This window comes from Mastomys coucha, unplaced genomic scaffold (assembly GCF_008632895.1).
Source record: "Mastomys coucha isolate ucsf_1 unplaced genomic scaffold, UCSF_Mcou_1 pScaffold2, whole genome shotgun sequence".
Classification (NCBI taxonomy): domain Eukaryota; kingdom Metazoa; phylum Chordata; class Mammalia; order Rodentia; family Muridae; genus Mastomys; species Mastomys coucha.
This window is the reverse complement of record NW_022196902.1, coordinates 10694994-10714794: the sequence shown is the minus strand read 5'-3', so window position 1 is coordinate 10714794 and position 19801 is coordinate 10694994. Positions and strand designations below refer to the sequence as shown.

The 19801-nt window shown below is 44.4% G+C and overlaps 1 protein-coding gene across 11 annotated transcripts in view; it reads right to left on the bottom strand.

Annotated features, from left to right (window-relative positions):
* Nucleotides 1–2669: 2669 nt before the first annotated feature.
* Nhsl1 (NHS like 1) overlaps nt 2670–19801 on the bottom strand; it is a 232848-nt gene continuing 215716 nt past the window's right edge. For all 11 annotated transcript variants that reach the window (XM_031380514.1, XM_031380505.1, XM_031380507.1 and 8 more), the window contains 3 exons: nt 9220–12483; nt 8566–8698; nt 2670–5272 (listed from right to left, as the gene is read on the bottom strand). In XM_031380514.1, coding sequence (XP_031236374.1) covers nt 4567–5272; nt 8566–8698; nt 9220–12319 — 3939 coding nt within the window. In that variant the 5' untranslated portion in view covers nt 12320–12483 and the 3' untranslated portion in view covers nt 2670–4566. The remainder of the gene's footprint in view (nt 5273–8565; nt 8699–9219; nt 12484–19801) is intronic.

Below are 19801 nucleotides of genomic sequence, written 5' to 3'. Positions count from 1 at the left end.
GATGAATGCAATTTTTCCATTTAGGATCCCTCTTCCCAGGTGTGTCAAGTTAACAACTAGGATTAGCCATCATACCCACTGTACTGAAGAGCCTAGGTTCTGTCTCCAGCAGCTCAAGAAAACAACTTAAAGTCACAAGGACCTGAGGTCAGTTCCAAGAACCATTTTTAAAATGCCGGTGTAGTGGTTCACACTTATAATCGTACTGATAAGGAGGTGAATCAGGCAGATGGCTGAGGCTTGGACAGTGAGTTTAACCTCCTCATGAGTAGGAATTGGAATCATTGTCTCAAAAAGTTAAGGTGATCATACTTGAGGAATAACACCTGATGTGGCCTTCTGACGTTCACATGCACACGCACACGCGCGCGCACACACACACACACATTCATGTATGTTTGCACACAAAGGCACAGATGCAAAATCAACTATTACAAGTCCTTAACACACAGCCAAGCAGAAAAATCTGAAGGTCAACTGTGGGCTCTAAAACTAGCTAACTACCAGCAAAGGCCCAGCCAGACCAGGTCTGTGATGCCTAGGAAGAATCAAACAAGGGACCCCGAAACACAGCGAAGAAAGGCTGGCAGATATCTCCTTCTCTTTGTTGTTGTTAAGACCAGATCTCTAGTCCAGGTTGGACTCCTTGTTTAATAAACTCCTTGTTTCCATTACTTTTCTGTTGCTGTGATTAAAGCTCCATGACCAAGAGCAATGTACAGCCCCAGTAACTAGAGACCAAATAAGTGCTGGGCCACCTGGATCCTGTGGCATTGGTATCTTTTGGTAAAGAAAACAAACAGACCATGATTAGTGTGTAGCGGTGGGGAGATCAGATGGGCACAAGGTGGTTCTGCTGGTAAAGTGCTTACCACACAAGCATGGGCATCTGAGTTCAGAGCTCTGGCACTTATGGAAGAAGCTGGGTATGGTACTGTGCACCTGAAATCTCAGACTGGGGACACAGAGACAAGCAGATCCCTGATGTTCACTGGCCAGATAGCCTTTCTCCATCAACCTCCAGTTTCAATGAGAGACCCTTTCACAAAAAATTAGATGGAGAGCAACTGAAGACATTCAATATCAAACCTCTGACCTCCACATGCATGCATATCTGGATTCCTCTCTCTCTCTCTCATATATATATATGAAATAGGAGAACTGCAGTGCAGGTTCCTGGGGTCCTAAAAGCAAGTTCTAACTATAAGAATTATATAAGACTATATAAGAATATCTTCTGGAATACTGTATGATGCTGGAAGAGATGGAAACATGGGACTGTGTTATTGTGCCCCAAGTTGTTGTTACTTAGATCCTATAAGAACCACCATGGTATAAAGTTGGCAGAGCTAGCAACATTCATAAGATGCAAATGATGGAATCTCATCAATATAAACATTTATTTACATGTAGGCGGAGCAAACATTTCTGCACAAACAATGGGGTTTACCCAGTACGCCACGTACCTCGCAGGATACAGCTACAGAGTGTAGTGCATCACCTATTCATGAAGATAACGGAGACACTGAAATGCTCCCTTTTCTTTCCACTGTGATTCCTCAAATGAAGTTACAAAACGGTCTAATATGAGCCTCATAAATGAAAGGCAAGCCCATCCCATCCTTTTTTCAAGTATATTTGATCTGTAGGTAGTTGGCTTCATGGATACAGAACTTATGAATATGGAGGAAAATATGTGTATTATAAATAAGTTTATTATATAAATATATATTTTATATAATTTAATATATATTTATCCACTTTTTTTGTTTTCTGTTTTTGTTTTTATCGAGACAGGGTTTCTCTGTGTAGCCCTGGCTGTCCTGGATTTCACTCTGTAGACCAGGCTGGCCTCGAACTCAGAAATCCACCTGCCTCTGCCTCCCAAGTGCTGGGATTAAAGGTGTGCACCACCACCACCGCCCAGCTATTTATCCATTCTTGTCTCCACACCAAAGGTGACAGGTTTCAATTAAAATGCTTCAGAAATTCTTGGTGGATGGCAAGCCAAGCAAAGTGAAGACTGTTTCCAACAGACAGAGCAAGTGCTCACTCAGTTCTAATTCTTAGAACAATGAAGAGGAGGTTGGACCTGGGGCTTTTCCAGCTCCTGGGTATGAGAAGGACCACCCAGTTTGCTCTCATGAAGCCCTCGAGCAGAAGTGGTCCTCATACAAGAAACATCAGCAAAGCTGAGAGCACACATTTCTACCATGAGTCTAGATTCTTCTTTTCCTGTGTACTACCTATATCTGCCAAAAGTTCTCCTCTCCTTCCACACACCACCCCAAATAAGTGACCAGTCCTTCCATCACTCACGCTTTACGATGGTATCTTTGGATGTTTTTCCTTATATCGTAGAGGTACCAGCCAGTGCCTGTATGTTGGTCTCCTTTCCCACCAACCCCCTAACCCCCAAGACATGGCCAGGGTTTTTACTGCTGGTTACTTCCCATCCAGTAATGTACTCAACAATTCTGTAGTAGTAGAAACGTCTGGTTATTTAAAACTGTGTGTACATGAAAAGCAGAAATTAAAATGTCTAAGGGATCAAGGCAACTAATGGGAGGTGGAGAGAAGAGGAAAGGGGGGTGTGAGAAAGAATATATTCAATATGCAATATGTACTTCTAGCAAAGCTTAAAAGAATTAAATGCACATACAAAGAAGTTTCAAATATTGGCTTTACAATTGTTTTATTGAAAACAAACTTAAAACCTAATAAATACTTTTTAAATGAGGGATTTTAAATCATTTTATAATTAGTTCTAATGCTGCTTATCTCACCTTCAAACAAATATTGATATATTAAGTTTAAGATTTCTGATATCCACATACATTCTAATCTTTTTTAGGTATTCAGATGTCAACATGGCCTTTCTAAGATTTACAAGAAATGATCTGTGTGCCCTATGCACTTGAAAAATGACACAGCGGATTTTAAAAAAAGACCTCTGTGGCCACATGTCAGGTAGCTGTGAGAAGTGCTTTGCTTGCTAAATTCTCTCCTCAGAGATGTATCTGCAATGGCTGTCAAAGGTTCTGTGGAAGAAGCCCTGCCATGCTTTGGCTTGTGTGGTTTAACCTCCAGATAGTCTCACACATTGTCAATGGCAACTGTTAGCAGCTTCAGTCGCTCAGTGCACCCACGGTGAGGATAAGGTAGGGTGTGTTTTCGCTGGACACACAGAACCTGGAAGCGGGTGAAGGTCACAAGGGCGCTATACTAAAGGAAATACCCCCATTCTAAGGCATGTTCGCAATTCTGACAGGAGGAGCCTTGAAGGGACTCAGCAACTCTACTCAAACAAATAGAAAATCACACAAACCAGGTGGTGCAAAAAAAAAAAAGAAAGAAAGAAAGAAAAGAAAAGAAATCTCTTTAATATAAAAACTCATTTCCCAGGGCTAATTCATAACCACGCCCCACTGATTTTCATCAATTTCTGTCACTAACAAGAGTCAGCGTTTTCTTCAAAGTGAGATAATATATAATAGATTTTGGTAAACCTTCTAAATTAAAACACAATGCTGTAAGCAGTTCAGGGGTGAAAATAGCCATATTGTTTTTCTTTGGTATAGCCAAAAGTTAGCAAATGCCAAATGTCACATTTCAAGTGACAAATTGTCATATGGAAGTGAAAACTCTGATTGTAAAACAAAACAATTCTTTAAAAGAAAAGCTTCACCCATAATTCAACAGTGCATGTTTTCTGATTTAATTCTGAAAATATTTTCTTTAATAAGCAGGAAACAAATCCAGCAGTATCAATCACTCCCCTACCCTTCTCTCATGCTCCTCTCATGATGCCTCTTTTCCTCACTCTTCTATAACAACTCCAGGAGGGAATTCATTAAAAACAAACAAACAAACACAACACCCATGCTTCTAACATCAGGGCAGTAGGCACAGGACACAGCCTTGCCACTTCCATTTGTGTAATTTTTACAAGTGGAGGAGGAGGCAGTAAGGCCTCCCCTACCCCCTAAAGTACCTAAACCAATGAATTGCTTAGCCACTCCCCAGCCCCTTCATGGTTTCCCGTGTGTCTTGAGCTAGAGCAAGTGTACACACAGACACGTTCTATACTTAGAACCAGCCCACTGCCTGTTAGAAGTAACGGCTTTCAGTCTCCTCTTAGTGAGCTTACACATTCCCATACCCATAATGCGTTGAAAGCAGTTACCACCCCAGGTCTAGAGGACTCCGTTACTCTACCTGAAAACCTTTTCTCCTATTTCTAGACATAACGTTTAGTGTGTGTGTATGTGTTAGAATGAAGTATTCAAAATTCACACATATACACACACCCAGCATTTTGGGAAAAACAAAACAAAACAAACAAGGAAACAAAACCATCTTCCCCAGGAAGCACTTTCAGAAGTTGAAGCTTCTACTTGCTTTTAAGCCACATGGCGAGCGAGTCCTTAGAGACCCGCAAGGCTGAGACCTCCCCAACACCAATGCTGAATGAGGTCCCCACAAGCCAGGAAAAGGCCACAGAGACTTCCTAGAGCGATGCACAGCTCACCGTCCTGCCTCACTCATGAGAGGCAGGTTCTGATACTAACTCTTCTGTTCAGGACCCCCACACTGCTCCAAGGGATCACTGCCCTCAGCCCTCCCCATCCCATCCACAGAGGCGGGCTCCTCACTACAGGGCAGGCTGTCCCGGTCCATCTCCTGCCCCGACAGTCTGTCCAGAGAGCACACCCCGGCAATGTCCAGGGCCCTGCGTGCTTTGTTGTCCGCTGGCTCAGCAGGTTCTCCCTCTCCCTCAGAGATGACTGTCATGGGGCTGCTCTGGATGCGGTTTCTCATGCTGTACCTGCTGCTGGCCGCAGAGGGCGGCGTCCTGCTGCGGCTGTGCCGAGGACCCGAAAAGGACAGACTCCGAGGCATCAGGCCTTCATTCTTGGCCCACTCCTCCTGAGCTCTCCTGTTCTTGTTGGGGGAGCAGCTGGATGGGCTGTCTGGGACCTCTGGTGAAGGCTCCGACCTGGATCTCTGGAATCGAGGGTCCGTGGACTTGAGCATCTCCGCTGCTGACATGCGTGCGCTGGCGTCCGAGCGACTCCCCTTCTTAAGCAGCAGAGCTTTGAAGCTGTCGCTGCTGGTAGTGCTCTTTTTTATGCTTCTCTGGATGGACCCCACTTGCTTTGGAGAGGCCAGGTTAGGGGCAGCACTCGTGGGTGTCACAGGCGGGGAAGGAGAGTGATTTCGAGTGTGATCATCTTCCGAGTCTTTCCGGCCAAGGACTTTCCTTTTGGATCTGAAATAAAACAAAATTAAAATAATGGTCAATCCTTGGCAACCTTGCTGCAATCCCGTTACCTTCCTGCGACTACTTACTGAACACACACATACACCATCATTAAAGATGAGCCCAAGAGCTTCTGATATTTACTTCTAAAGACAGAGCAAAAGATCCCTCATGACAGCAGACTGTGGCCAAAAGTATTTTTCTTCAACTGTTCTACTCAACATTCAGTCAGAGTAATGAATGACTACCTACCAGAGCTACTCTGCTCTTCTCAGTCTTTTAGGTATTTATTTCAGCTAAGGACCACAAGCTTATGGTAAAATGTTTTGATTGTGCTGAGACACAAAAAGGCACAGTGATGCTCTGAAGTTTAGGGCATTTAATTGCAGATATAGAACTAAAAGAGATGGCAAGTTTAAAAAAAACAAAACAAAACAAAAGCAAAACAAAACTGGTATTCTCAGGGAGCAGCTGCCTCTTACAAAATGAACTAAATTTTAACTTCTGATATCTCTGCATATTCTCTCTCTCTCTCTCTCTCTCTCTCTCACTGTGTGTGTGTTTCTAAAGATGACATTTAAATAGTTAACAACAGCTTAAAGTCTAATTACTTCAGTAAATATAAAATTTCACACCTCAACTGGTGTTCTACGCTTTCCATCTGGCTTTAAATCTGAAGAGAATTAATTTGCATTATTACAGAACTCGAAAACTATGCTTCATTTTGGATCATCTGTATTTTACATCATGAATGTCAGTGCTGCAGGACATGAAAGTTCTAGTGATCCAGCATTCAGATGGATTTTGATTACATCTGCTAATTCAATATTAATGCCACAACAGAAATTAGCATGTATCTGAGGTTTTTCTTTTCAATCCATTCCTAAGGCTACATGGCCTTTAATTCTCCCATGTGTACAAAGAATAATAGAATCTGAATGATTTCTATATCTGTAATCAATGGCACTGTCTCTCTAGCAGAAACCACACATTCTTTAATGCCTCTGAAGTTTGCCAAATAAAATATAGAAGAGCCCTTTGGTGTATTTTTAGAAAAAAATCTGCAGTAACCATGGCTCTGCAACAGTTGGGTTTCCTTACGACAGAGTATTTAGTACACACAGCCACTTGGCAACACACTTCCCTGTGCCTTGTGATTATAAATACAGATTCCTGTATATTTAGAAACTTGGTACATTCCATGCTAAATGAAAGACATTAAAGTCTCAGAAGAATTTCTGGACAGTTAAAGTCCAATTGGTTTCATTTAATTCAGAAAATATTTATTGTTTATTATGTGTCCAACGCAGCTACAGTTAGAACCATTGGTGTAAATATCTACAAATGTGACTTTATTTGCTTCATTTCAAAAGATGCATTTCTTATTTCCTTGTTTTAAAAAAGAACCAGATAGCTAGCTCTCTTTTTCTTTTTTTAAAAAGATATTTATTTATTTATTTATTTATTTATTTATCTTATATGTGTGCACTGTAGCTGTCTTCATACACACCAGAAGAAGGTGTCAGATCCCACTGTTGTGAGTGGCTGGGAATTGATCTCAGGACCTCTGGAAGAGCAGTCAGTGCTCCTAACAGCTGAGCCATCTTTAGCCCCACTCTCTTTGCCCCACACTAGATGTTCCTGTGTTGGAGCTAGTTAGTAAGGGCGGGGTTCCCTTCTACCACATGCCACAGCCTTTTTACTGAAACTCAGAAACAGCAGGATTTGAGAGCTTGCTGGCATGGATTACTTATTCGGGGAATTGAACACTTTCATAGAGTACTTGGTCTCCCAAGGGAGATAAAGGATGGCCTTTCAGGTCAAAACAAAGTCTTAATGGCAGAGAAATATTCACAGGAGTTATCTGAAAACCTATTAGTGAAGAAATCTAAGCAGCAGGAGGGCTCCCTTATACAACACTGGTTCTTAAAAGTACTTGTCCATATCTGAATCTTATCACTTACTACCATGATGCCGCTGTGTGGTAGGGGCACAGTCATCGGTATATTTGGCCGGAATAAGCAAAGCTGAATTACTAAATCAGTTACACTCCAAGGAAACCATCAGTTGTTACCAGGTAACAAGCAGTTCCCTTTTGACAAAGCAACTGGTTTTTTATGAAAAGCCAGCAGATGGCGCTAGGGGTATACAGTAACAAATTTAAAGAGTTTCCCCCCTTCCCCCACAAGAAGTATTCCTGGGGAGACACTGGACGGCTTAGCCCTGCATCCTTACCAGCAAAGCTCTGGGATATAGAAGTAGTGGGTGGAAAGACGGTTAGAGCCAGAGGTGGTGGACAACTTTAGGGGAAATAGTATTTTCTGGACATGGCAGGATAGACATGGGAATGAATTCATAACCTGTAAGCTTAAGCTAGATAAAATCCCAGCACAAAGGAGTGAAAGTGAGGGCAAAGTCCCACCCGTCATCCAGAAGCTATTCAAGCAGTGGGCAGTGGTGGCGCATGCCTTTAGTCCCAGCACTTGGGAGGCAGAGGCAGGCGGATTTCTGAGTTCGAGGCCAGCTTGGTCTACAGAGTAAGTTCCAGGACAGCCAGGGCTATACAGAGAAACCCTGTCTTGAAAAGGAAAAAACCAAAGAAGCTATTCATAAATGATAACCATTGGGAGAGGAAAAGTCAGTTTTCTTCAAGGGAGTGCTAATGGGTATTTCAAATCACATTCCGGGGTAGCAGCTAGGTGAGCTGACCAACACAAACTGCATTCCATGGTTTTTAGTGGCTTTTAATTTTAATTTGAGACAGAGAGCGAGAGCATAAAGTTGGACAGGAGTAGATCTGAGAAGAGTTGGGGGACAAGAAACAAAAAGAAACAAAAGTCGATAAAATATTGAAGGTAAAAAAAGCACTATGATATTATGGATTTTCTAAAAAGTAACAATAAATAAATCAACTAAAGAACTCTTAGGAAGGTGGCTCTGTAGAGCTAGAGTATGTACCATGAGTCCACAGAATGCAGCATTCCTCACCTCGCCTCAGACGGGTTCCAAATCTTGTAAACATCCGGTCACATGACTGACAGACTAGGTGTCTTGCCAGCTACTGCAGCGTCTACCAGAAGGTACCACATTCTGTCCTCAATGTCATCACAGCAATCAACAGAACAAAGTACAACAGAAGTCGAACTCAAGAAGTAATTAATGTATAAGAAAGACACTTAAAAATGAGTAATGTTTAAAAAAAAGTGTCTAGCTGACAGACAAAAACCTCAAGAAAACAGAGAGGCCCGTCCAGAAAGAAGAAATTATAAAGTATATTAAAGTATGGCAAAAGTTGGGGATACCTGTGAATGGCTGCAAACAGGTCCTCTGTGGTCCTGGGTTTAGTGGGAGTCAGCACCTCATCGCTTCCTTCCTCCTTAGGTAAGTCCAGGGTGTCTGAAGAGGAAGCCGCTGTGTTGGGTTCCAGCAACCCAGCTAGAGAAAAGAAAGGCAGGCAAACACTACACACTGTGACTAGTCCTTTGCCTGGCTCAGAAAGACGCCACTTTGCTGCCATTTCTGACAGTGTAAGAACCATGGGGAAGCCCCGTGGCTCTGGAATTCGAGTTTTTAGGGGTAGAAATGATACTTGCTAGCCTGACAGCCAGGGCTATTTCCTGCTACAGACTTTGGACTAAATTGCTCTTAAATTTGGTTAAGAGCGTTTCTCTGTAACCCTTCCGAAGGGAGATTACTCCTGCTACTGAATACCCAGCCTGCCTCAGACCTCCCGGCACCACCTCCACCCCCACCGCTCTCTTTCCCTCTCTTCTCTTGGATCTAGAGTTTTAAAATTTTCACAAAGCAGCTTGGGTAATGAGATGTGAGAAGCCCACACACTGCCGGCTTTTGCCGAAGTCTAGGCTGCTTTCTCCTGGTTCCAGGAGTGTTCAGTAGCCCTATTTGGCTCATCTCCAGGGGATCAGAGGAGTGCAGCAGAAAGCAGCCAGCCTTACCTTCTCTGCCCTGTTGAGACAGGCAGCTCTTCGCATTTCTCTCACCATCCACGCTGCTCTCGCCTGACTCCTCCTGTGTGGGACCCTGCGATGTATTAGGTTGGACCATGGGGGCATTGGCTTCCACAATGCCAGGCGACAAGGACCATGCAGTTCCTCTTTCTAGAGCCGGACTGCTGGGGGTGGGGGCCGTAGCATGAGAGCCAACTCGGGATGCTGGGCTGGATTTCTCCTCTTGGCTGTGCACAGCTTCCCCCTCTGCCCTGGTAGGGCTGGGCACGCCTGGGAAAGCTTCGCTCCCGTTCTCTGTGGGCTCCGCTGTGAAATCTCTCTGCGGAGGTGGTACCACCAGGAACAGTTTGGGCTTCTTGGAGATGGGGGGAGGCTTCCTGCTGGGTGAAGAGTCTGGGAGCAGAGTGGTCCTGAGGCTGGGACCCGGGCCTGGAGCTCCATCGCTGCAGCTCTGAAGGCCGCCACGCTCGACTGCACTGTCATGGTCACCCTGACTCTGGCTCTTGGCAGGCATCGGAGGCGAGCTCGTCACAGAGGCAGCCTGGCTTTCACTCTCCATTTCATTTATGCTATTTCGGGATTTGAGGAGAGCAGATGGCTTTAAGTGATACTGTGGAGCAGTCGGAGTTCGTTGTTCCTGAGCTGATGGTTCAGAAAACAGGACTATCTCGGCACCTGAGTTCTTTCTCACTGGCCTCAACTGCACCATCTGCAAAGCTTCGGTGGTGATCAGGGGCATGGGGGGTCGGCAGCCCTCCTCCGTGTTGGCAGGCCGCCGGAGAGCCTCCCTAGAGGATTCGGACTGGCTAGAGTTTTTGAAAAGGGGCCTGTTTTCTTTCATGAACTTGGGGTCCAGAGGCGGAGCGGGTGGGGGTTCTGATGAGGGCAAGAAAGGTGGAGGTGCTGGCAAAGGAGGTGAGGATCTTGGAAGAGAGGGGCTAACTGCTGTGGGAGGAGAAAGGCACCTGTTAGTGGGGGAGCAAAAGGGAACAAGGGCTTCTGGTGGTGGAGGGGGGAATACGGGAGAGGGCGGCAGAGGAGAGCCCTCGGAGCAATCCGCTAGTGGAGGAGGAGGTGGAAGAAAGGGGGACTTGTCTGCCAGACACGGAGAAGGCAGAGGGGGAAGAGGAGGAGGGGGTGGAACAAGGACCGAGGCCAGGGCTGAATCCAGTTTCTTCATGGTCCCACTTCCTTCCGTAGAAGTATTAGAGGAGAGAGAAGTGGACGATGAGGAGATGGACATAGAAGAGATCAGAGATGATTTTCTTTCTGGTACCTTGGGCTTGGCCTTCCCCTTCCCATTTGCTGGTGACATTGATTTTAAAAACACAGGCACAGGGGTGAGTGCTGTGGGTGTATTCGACTGGCTAGAATACCCACTGGATGGAGAGGTGACTCTCTGGGACTTTTCTGGGGAGGTGATCTTTGGTTTAACTGAGCAGCCCGGCACTTGAGGCACTGGGACTCTCGACCCCTCCTGGATGTGGCGTACTGGCCCATTTCCAGTTGCTACCTCAGTGTTGGCGGAGCAGCTCCCTGTGGGGTTCCCTGGATCTTCCGGCAAGCTCGTGTAGTCAATGTAGTAACCCCAAGGGTCCGTGTACTCTGACTTGAGGCTGCTCGTGTCGCTCTGGGAAGGAGTGACCCCACACAGAGAATACACGTTGGGAGTGGTGGTGGAGGTCAAGCTACTACCCTCGCTAACAATGCTCTGGCTTCTGGACCTGGAGAGCCAGGGTTCCTCAAAGTCACTGCAGGGGCTCTGGGAAGGGGAGCTGCTGCCCTTGCCAGGAAGGCTTAGCTGAAGCGAATGCTGGAGTGAGGCGATCAGGCTCTCGTTGAGCACCTGCCCATTTGTCTGGTTGTTCTTCTTGGGAATCCTTCGCAGGGAATCTGTCCGGGATGGTGGCAGGGGTGGTTTCTTTGCTTTCTTCAGAGAGATGTTTCTCGAAAGGACTTTATCCTGGTGAGTGGCCTGATCCCCTTGGCTTCTCTGAGCCCTTCCGTCGAAAACATTGACCATGCTGTGCCTGGGGTTCCCAAAGCCATCACTGATACTGTACAAGTTCCCAGCATCATGTCTAGAACCACTGTGAGTGGTCATATAGTAACCATCGTGGTCCTCTGAATACAGGGACCTGGCATCCTCCTTGAGAGATGTTTGGTCCAAACTGCAGCTGCTCACGTTACTTGTGGGAGTAGAACAACCAGGAGTTGCCAGGTGTGGCTTCAACGGGGATGCTCGCCCATTGCTGGAGGCTTTATATTCCCAGGGCTCAGCATTGCCACATCCCCTTTCCCCTGAATAACTACACTCACTCTTGCCATCCACATCTGGAGAGTGGGCAGGAAAGCTCAGGTTGTTTCTACAATGATAGAGTATGGCTTGGGATCCATTCTCCCTATTTGTTGGGTCATTTAGAGAGACCTCTGAGTCATGGAGGGATAACAGTGTGGTGGCACCAGGGACAGAGGAGGCTAAAGCCTGTGAATGAACGATATGACCTTCCTTCCAGTGATGACGGGGGGACTGATGGTCATCTTTCACAGAACATCTGGGTGTAGGACGGTCTCTGGGTTTTATCTTTGAGTATGAAGATGAGCCGGGCGTTCTACTGTCCAGCTGCCCTGCACTCTGAGCAGTGTGGATGACAATAACCTCTGAAGAGGACAGTAGTGTGGCATTTGGGATGATGCTGGTAGAGTAGGCTGCATGAGGTGAAACCACACACGCTGGACTCTCCAAGAACCTCAGCTGCTGGGATTTGGGCCTCAAAAGCATTCCGGTACTCGAGGCACCTCCTAAATGTGCAAAGTTTTCATGCCCCTGTGAGTTACCCCCCTGGTAGGGAAAAGTGTCATCCGTATCTTCAGCAGAGCCCAGGGCACCCATCCTTGCCTCCAGCGAATACGTGCTTGCTCTTGTGCCAGTGCGTGGAAGACTGTGGAAGCCAGTATCGTTATTGAGGCGAGATGGGAACACAATGCCAGCTGAGTCACTCAGCACAGACATGTTGCCAGAGGAACCTGAGAGGTGGCTCATCTGGGCAGCAATGCCTACCCCCTTGTAAGCCCTGATCCTTCTCATTGATGGTGGGATGACTTTCACTTCTTCGGTCTGACAGCTGGAGTCCCTGGTTTCTAAGCATTGTCCTGTGGACCGATAGCTATCAAGCCTTCCTAAGGTAGAGTAGTGGTCTGGGACGTACAGCGAATGGGCACTACCATCGCCATCTTGGCCAGTGGCTGATGCTGGAGAGAAAGCAGAAAGAGGCCTGTTATCTGAAAATAAAAATCCATAGGTTAATATCACCTGCACCCTCAGTGCCCTCTGACTCTGTTGTAACAAAACAAAAACCGACATTATCAGCAACAAAACCCTACAACGCTTTTCTATTTGACTCAGTACCCAACTGAGCGTAACTATTCCTGGCTTCTCCTAAAACCTCCATCCTCAATTGCATATACTTTTCTCCTTAATTTTCACTTTAAATCTTAAAACATGAATAATGCACATGGAATTCTTGAGTGCCCCCTTTGAGACCATGGTTACTGAGTACTGTGGAAGATTTGCTTTTCAAATAAGTAATTTTTGCAGCGTGTAGAAGTATATACACCTATATTCCCAATCCTGCGGAGGCAGACAACCTTGAGTGGTAGGACCGTCTAAGCTATATACTGACATCTAGTCTCCACAAACAAACAAGACCCAAAGTCAGTAAAATGCTTGTCACACAAGTTTGAAGATCTATCTTCAATCTCTAAAAACATACAGAACAACCCAGGATGGTGGGCTTGGCATAGCAGCCTTGGTTAGGGAGGTGAAGACAGGTGATCGAGAGGGCTCACTGGGCAACCACTCTAGCCTACTTGGTAAATTCCAGACCAGTGGCACACCTGTCTCAATATCCAAGGTGGATAGATCTTGTAGGATCCATCTACATACTACATCTCTATACAACTTCCCCCCACAACACACACACACACACACACACACACACACACACACACACACACACACACACGCGCGCGCGCATCAGACACACCACACTACCACCACCAAAACCACCAAAACCACCAAAACCCCAAATAACTAACTACCTATTAGTAAAGATTTCAATGTATTCTTTCCCCAACCAAGTGACAGACCAAAGTATTGCATCCAGCAGGCATCCAATAAATGGAGCCGTTAGGTAATAGGGCCATATAGATACCACTCAGATGATAACGGTCTGAAACCAGAGTTAATTACATTGATTCTTTGTGTCAGAAGGAAGTCCTAAGAAAATGAAAATTGATTTATGGGCCCATCTGTGTTTCAAGCACTTCATTATCCATCTTAAATGTGTCTGTTGGTGACATTCAAAATTCAACAGCAATCTGCTGTGTGTTCTGGTTGGGGGAAGAGCTAGGAGAGCCGATCCAGGGAACATTTCCTCAAATTAGGGATATTTATGTCTTGGAGTTTACAACCAACCAGTGAGTAGTATGTTCAAAGGAGAAAGAAAGAAAGATGAGTAGTAATAAAACAAAAAGTGGATGGACGACAAAAACTGTAACTGTAAATAAACAGATGACAAGCTACACAGAAAAGAACAGAGCTTTAAAAAAAAAATTGCAAAGCCAGGAACTTATCCAAAACCCACTAAGAAATAAGTCAATCCTCAGTACAAATCAAATCTGTAAAAATAATGGCAAAGCCGCAGCCCCACATTTTGTTTTGTTTTTCATTCAACATGAAATATGTATGGGGAGAATAGACAAATCTAATCATAAAGCAACAAAATAATTCTATCAGAGTATAAGATATGAAAATTCTCTAACATGATGCTAACATGCATCATTATATATATATGCATATCACTTGGGGTACTAATACTCCCCCAATGAGCTACAGACTAACTAACAAAGTCCTCAGTACCAGTCATAAGAAACCTCCTTTTAAGCTGTTGATCAGGGAGTCCAAAGAACTCCCCAAACATGCTAAGGTATTGCTTCGCCTCCCAGAAGGAGAAGTTTTTGTTGTTGAAGACATCACACACTTTGAACACAGGACTCGGAAGAAGTAAACTGAAAGCCTCATTTGAGCACCAGCCTTCACAGGACTGAGACGCTGCTCTGTAAGCTTCCAAAGGAGAAAAGCAATCAATAGTCCTACTGAGCTGTGGCGTCCAACAAACTTCGACAATAATCAGCATGGAGAAATATCCCTAAGGATACAAGGGTGGCACTAGCATCATAAGTGGTCACTAAAGGTGGACTCATTGGTCATAGGGCTACTCAGCAGGAAGATGCTCAGGACCAGGACTGTACAGCTAATCAATTATCTGTGACTAGTGAAGGTCACGGATTTTAAAGGAGAACCTACTTTTTCTACTTCCCTAAACTGATATAATCACTGACTACAATCTAAATACTTATCTTAATACCCACAGATATGATACATGTAGCTCATATTCAAGAAGATTCTTTTGGTATCAGTAGAAAACTATTAAAGAAACGCACAACTAGTCAAATGCAGAGAACAACTAACTGTGGGATACCCAGACACAGCCGATACGGACACACCACCACCCATGCCCCAAGGCTCAGGAACATCCAAGAAGAGGGAGAGCAGAGGTTGTAAGAGTCAGAGGACCAGGAAGTCTGTTTCAGGATTATGTCCTGCTTCATCCATGAAATCTCAATAATATGACTGCCTAAATAAAACTCAAATAATGAGAATACCAGTTGACATGCCAAGGTGTGTGGGGGAAATCTCAAGGGACCCCACACCTAGATGAAGAACAATTAATGACTATTGAGAGAGTTATCCTCATGTATGAACCCCCACGTGGCTATCTAATACCCAGGGGTCAGTCCTTAAAACATATGAAAGAGCAACACTAAATGAAGTCATCAGAATGCATTTATATATTCATAAGTATATAATCACACAGACACACACACACACACACACTTAAAAGAAACCATGAATTTGGAATGGGTGTCTTGGGAATGGTTGGAAGGAGGAGAGGGAGGGAGCAACAAAATATATATAATACATATATGAAAGTTGAAAAGATAATTTAATTTAAATAGAGAGAGTAGTAAAAAAAAGTGACTCTTTTCCTACTCAAACTAAATTGAAAGCAACAAGTTATAGGTCATCGGGTATGCTTTGGGAATAAACACTAAAGGAGTCACAACCCAGGCTTTTCTGAGCACAACTGTCCTACAAAAGGACAAGGGTTGGAATAGGATTCATAAGAATTCCTTCCCCCTCCTGCCCCACAAAACATAACCATCATATGGACATGTCCCCAGTTTTGTGCGTGTGTGTGTGTGTGTGTGTGTGTGTGTGTGTGTGTGTGTTCTCATCAACCTCAGGGATGTCACAGTGCAAGGAAGGCCCTAACAAAAAAAGTGTTATCTTCAGTATGACAAGGGAGAGTCATTTTACACCAGGGCGGTTTGCAAAGATGGCCCATCACCTTTCTCTACCCTCTGCCAGGGAGTCACCAAAAACAGTCACACAGACATACACATAAAGGAGTCTGTCAGAGAGAAGGCAAGTGGTACAGTCCAGCCTCATTGACATCAGACCCTCGGAGTGAGCCTCCTGCCTAAGAGGGCCTTACAGCCTCATTGACATCAGACTCTCGGAGTGAGCCTCCTGCCTAAGAGGGCCTTACAGCCTCATTGACATCAGACCCTCGGAGTGAGCCTCCTGCCTAAGAGGGCCTTAGAATATTTAATAAATAATATGTGGCCCCTGCATGCTCAACATGTGGTACTTGGTCAATAAGAGAAACAATCCATGAGAAGGCCTGGAAAGTCGCTATTTCTGCAAAAAACTGACTGCAGTGATGTGGAATGGTCAGAAAGTGGCAGGTCCAGAAGCTGATCACCTATTCTAAGCAAGCTTTAGCCCCATGAACAGCCATTCCCTGCCTGTCTCTGTGCTGGAACTAACACCCTGGGACTAATAGATAAAAACTTTTGGAATCCAAACCACTAACTTCTATCAACCCCAAAGCTAAGAGTACCATAGGACACCAGAGAGGCATGTGGAGAAGTACTCCCTGAACTGTGGGACCGCCTCTCTGGTACGATCACCAAAGAGACTTAAACTTGGCTTGATTTATGAAAGTCTTCTTTATTCTGCAAAAATGTAAAACTTCATGAAACTACTTCCATGTTGGAACATGAAATGTAGGGTAGCCTAACTGTGTGTTCCTGGGCCATGGCCATGTAAGCTTGTATCTCTCAAATAAACTACTTATTCCTGGAAATAAGGAAGGGAGGGAGGAAAAGGGGCAAGTGGGCAGGAATAGAAGGGAATATCTACTTTAAGGATAGAAGATTACAAGGTACAAAGACATCTCTAGCACTTGGTGATGTGGAAGGCAGGAGGCTGATCAGATAGGTATTAGCCCAGTTCTGAACATTCAAGGATATCCCAACTTCCTATCATACCAGGTCCTTTGCCTTCAATACCATAGAAGTCAGCGGTAGATATAGTTTCAGTTTGCTGATAGGATTCTTTCATTCCTAGTATGTGCAGCCCAGGGCTTGATTCCTATGAGTATGGGAGGTGGGGACTCAAAAAGAGTGTAAAAATACGCAACTCTCTCCCTATAAATCAGCATAGGTTTGTGGCAGATTTTCAGCCACCACCATTGCACTGTTCAAATGCCACCAATAAAAACCTGATGCCTATTGCCGGGCGGTGGTGGCGCACACCTTTAATCCCAGCACTTGGGAGGCAGAGGCAGGTGGATTTCTGAGTTCGAGGCCAGCCTGGTCTACAAAGTGAGTTCCAGGACAGCCAGGGCTACTCAGAGAAACCCTGTCTTGAAAAACCAAAAAAAAAAAAAAAAAAAAAAAAAAAAAAAAAACCTGATGCCTTATGATAAAACTTAAGGTGTGAAGCCATTCTAGCCCCTGAAAACAGAGCTACAGACAATGCTTCACCATCTATAGCTGAGTTACAGCTTTCTTATTAAAATAACGTTTTCCTAAAGATGTTATAAAAATGAATGCTATGTGATTAAACAAACAAATGAAAAAGAAAATAAGAACAAGACCTAAGTATAAATGGAGAAGTAGAAATAAAGGTCAGCTATCCAGATGCTACCAGAGGTCATGGAATTTATATATATATATATATATATATATGAGATAGAATTTTTGCTAAGGAGAACCTTAACAAGTGTTACTTGTCATTCTGTACACCAATTCTTCTAGCCAATATTTAAAAACAGAATGTAATAAAGGCATTTTAAAAAGCCATATGGAAACTTACTACTATAGAAGCTTAGACAGACTGACAGAAAGATATATAAAAGGAATTTAAATGTAGTTACCATATAATATAGGAGAATGCCCCATAGACATCATATACTAACAGTTAAAAATCCAAGTACCACAAATTGGTTATATTTTTTTGAGTCATTGGCCAAAGGGTTCTTCAGACACTCTATCCCTAGTAAACATCAGAGCCAATACTATCAGTTGCCTTCTACATCTTGAAGATAAGACCCTACTGCTAAAAACAGTACATACTTGGGACATTAAACATGGAGAAATCAAGCTGGTACCCAACTAGAATCTCCACTCTTACTGAATAGTATTTACAGTGCAAAGTACTACACATGCTACCTGAAGAAAAAGGATCCCCAGTGTCACCCAGATCTGAACTCGCTGAGCTACAATAGTGATCTGCCTGCAAGATACACAGGTGTAAATGTTATGAGAGTAACCAACCACTTGCTGACTAAATGTAAGAATCTGAGCTGGAACCCATATCTGACACTGCTAAAGTGGCCAAGAATACCTACTACTAGCTAAAGGAATGTAGCAAGTAAGTGACTCCTACGGACATACTGCTACACCCATAGATGAGTGCTTTGCTCAACCCACGTCAGAAAAACTTCCTCTTGGCATACATGGAAATTAATGCAGAGACTCACGACTGGACAATATGCAGAGGGAGAGACTTTGGAAACTCAGTCCTAAATGGAATGGAATGTTTTCATCAACCACCTCTCCTAAACCCCCCCGCAAAACAAACAAACAAACAAACAAACAAACACCCCTGGGAGCTATTCAGAAAAGGAGGTAGAAAGGTAGTAAGGACCAGAAGTGATGGATGCCCATAAGGAAACAACATCTTCCAGATACAACAGGATTGATGTACATATGAGCTCACTGAGACTGTGGCAGCATACAAGAGGCCTGCACAGGTGCAAACCAGACAGGATCCCAGCACTGAGATGGGGGAGTGGACACAGGCTCCCACACCCAACTAAGAAGCCATGTCCAATTGATACTTGGTAGGAAAGGGAAAATCAGATTTCTCTAATAGACAATGGGTCACTATACTCAGGCTCAGGAATAGTCAGCCAACACAAAATGGACTCCATGCTGTTGGTGTGTGCATGCACACATGTGCACTCTGTTTTGTTTTGAGGAAGAACATGATTGGTGGCTAAGGAGCTGGGGAGGCTCTAGAAGAATAAGAATATAATCAAAACATTCTATGAAAAAACTTAAAAACTAAACTTTTTTAAAAAAGAATTGTTGAACACGCCCAGGATCAGAGGTGAGGAGGACACAACATCTGTCCCAACACAGGAAGTAACTGGGACCAGCGGGACCAGGCACACAGGAACTCTGCCAGCATAGTGGCTCTGGTTCCTTCCAGTCCCACAACATACAGAGGAAGCTCCACTCCCAGGCACTCTAACACTCCCAGGATCAGAGGTGAGGAGGACACAACATCTATCCCAACACTGGGAGTAACTGGGACCAGCAGGACCCAGGCACATAGGAACTCTGACAGCCCAGTGGCTCAAGTTGCTTCCTGACTGTCTGGGCCGGCCAATGACCTGAGCAGACCTTGGGTGCAAACTCTGCAGTCATTTCCAAAATACCCAGAGGAAGCTCCACTCCCAGGTGCTCTAACAAGCCCAGGGTCACAGGATCCCAGAATCACAGGATCTCAGAGACAGCTTGACTCTGAGGAGTTCTGACACAACCAAGATCACAGGAAGGACAGGCTCCAGTCAGATTTAGCAAGGGCAGCTAGCACTAGAGTTAACCAGATGGTGCAAGGCAATCTTAAGAATATAAGCAACACAAACTAAGGTTACCTGGCATCATCAGAATCCAATTCTCCCACCATTGCAAGTCCTGGACACACCATCACACCAGAAAAGCAAGATTCAGATATAAAATCACTTCTCCTGATGATGATACAGGACTTTAAGAAAGACATAAATAGCACCCTCAAAGAAATACAGGAGAACACAGGTAAACCACTAGTAACCCTTCAAGAGGAAACATAAAATTCCCTTAAAGAACTACAGGAAAACACAATCAAACAGGTGAAGTAAATGAGCAAAACCATCCAGAATCTAAAAATGAAAATAGAAACAATAAGGAAATCAGAAAGAGACACAACCCTGGAGATAGAAAACCTAGGAAAGAAATCAGGAATCGTAGATGCAAAGATCACTAACAGAATACAAGAGATAGAAGAGAGAATCTCAGCGGCAGAAGACACCTTAGAAAACATTGACACAAC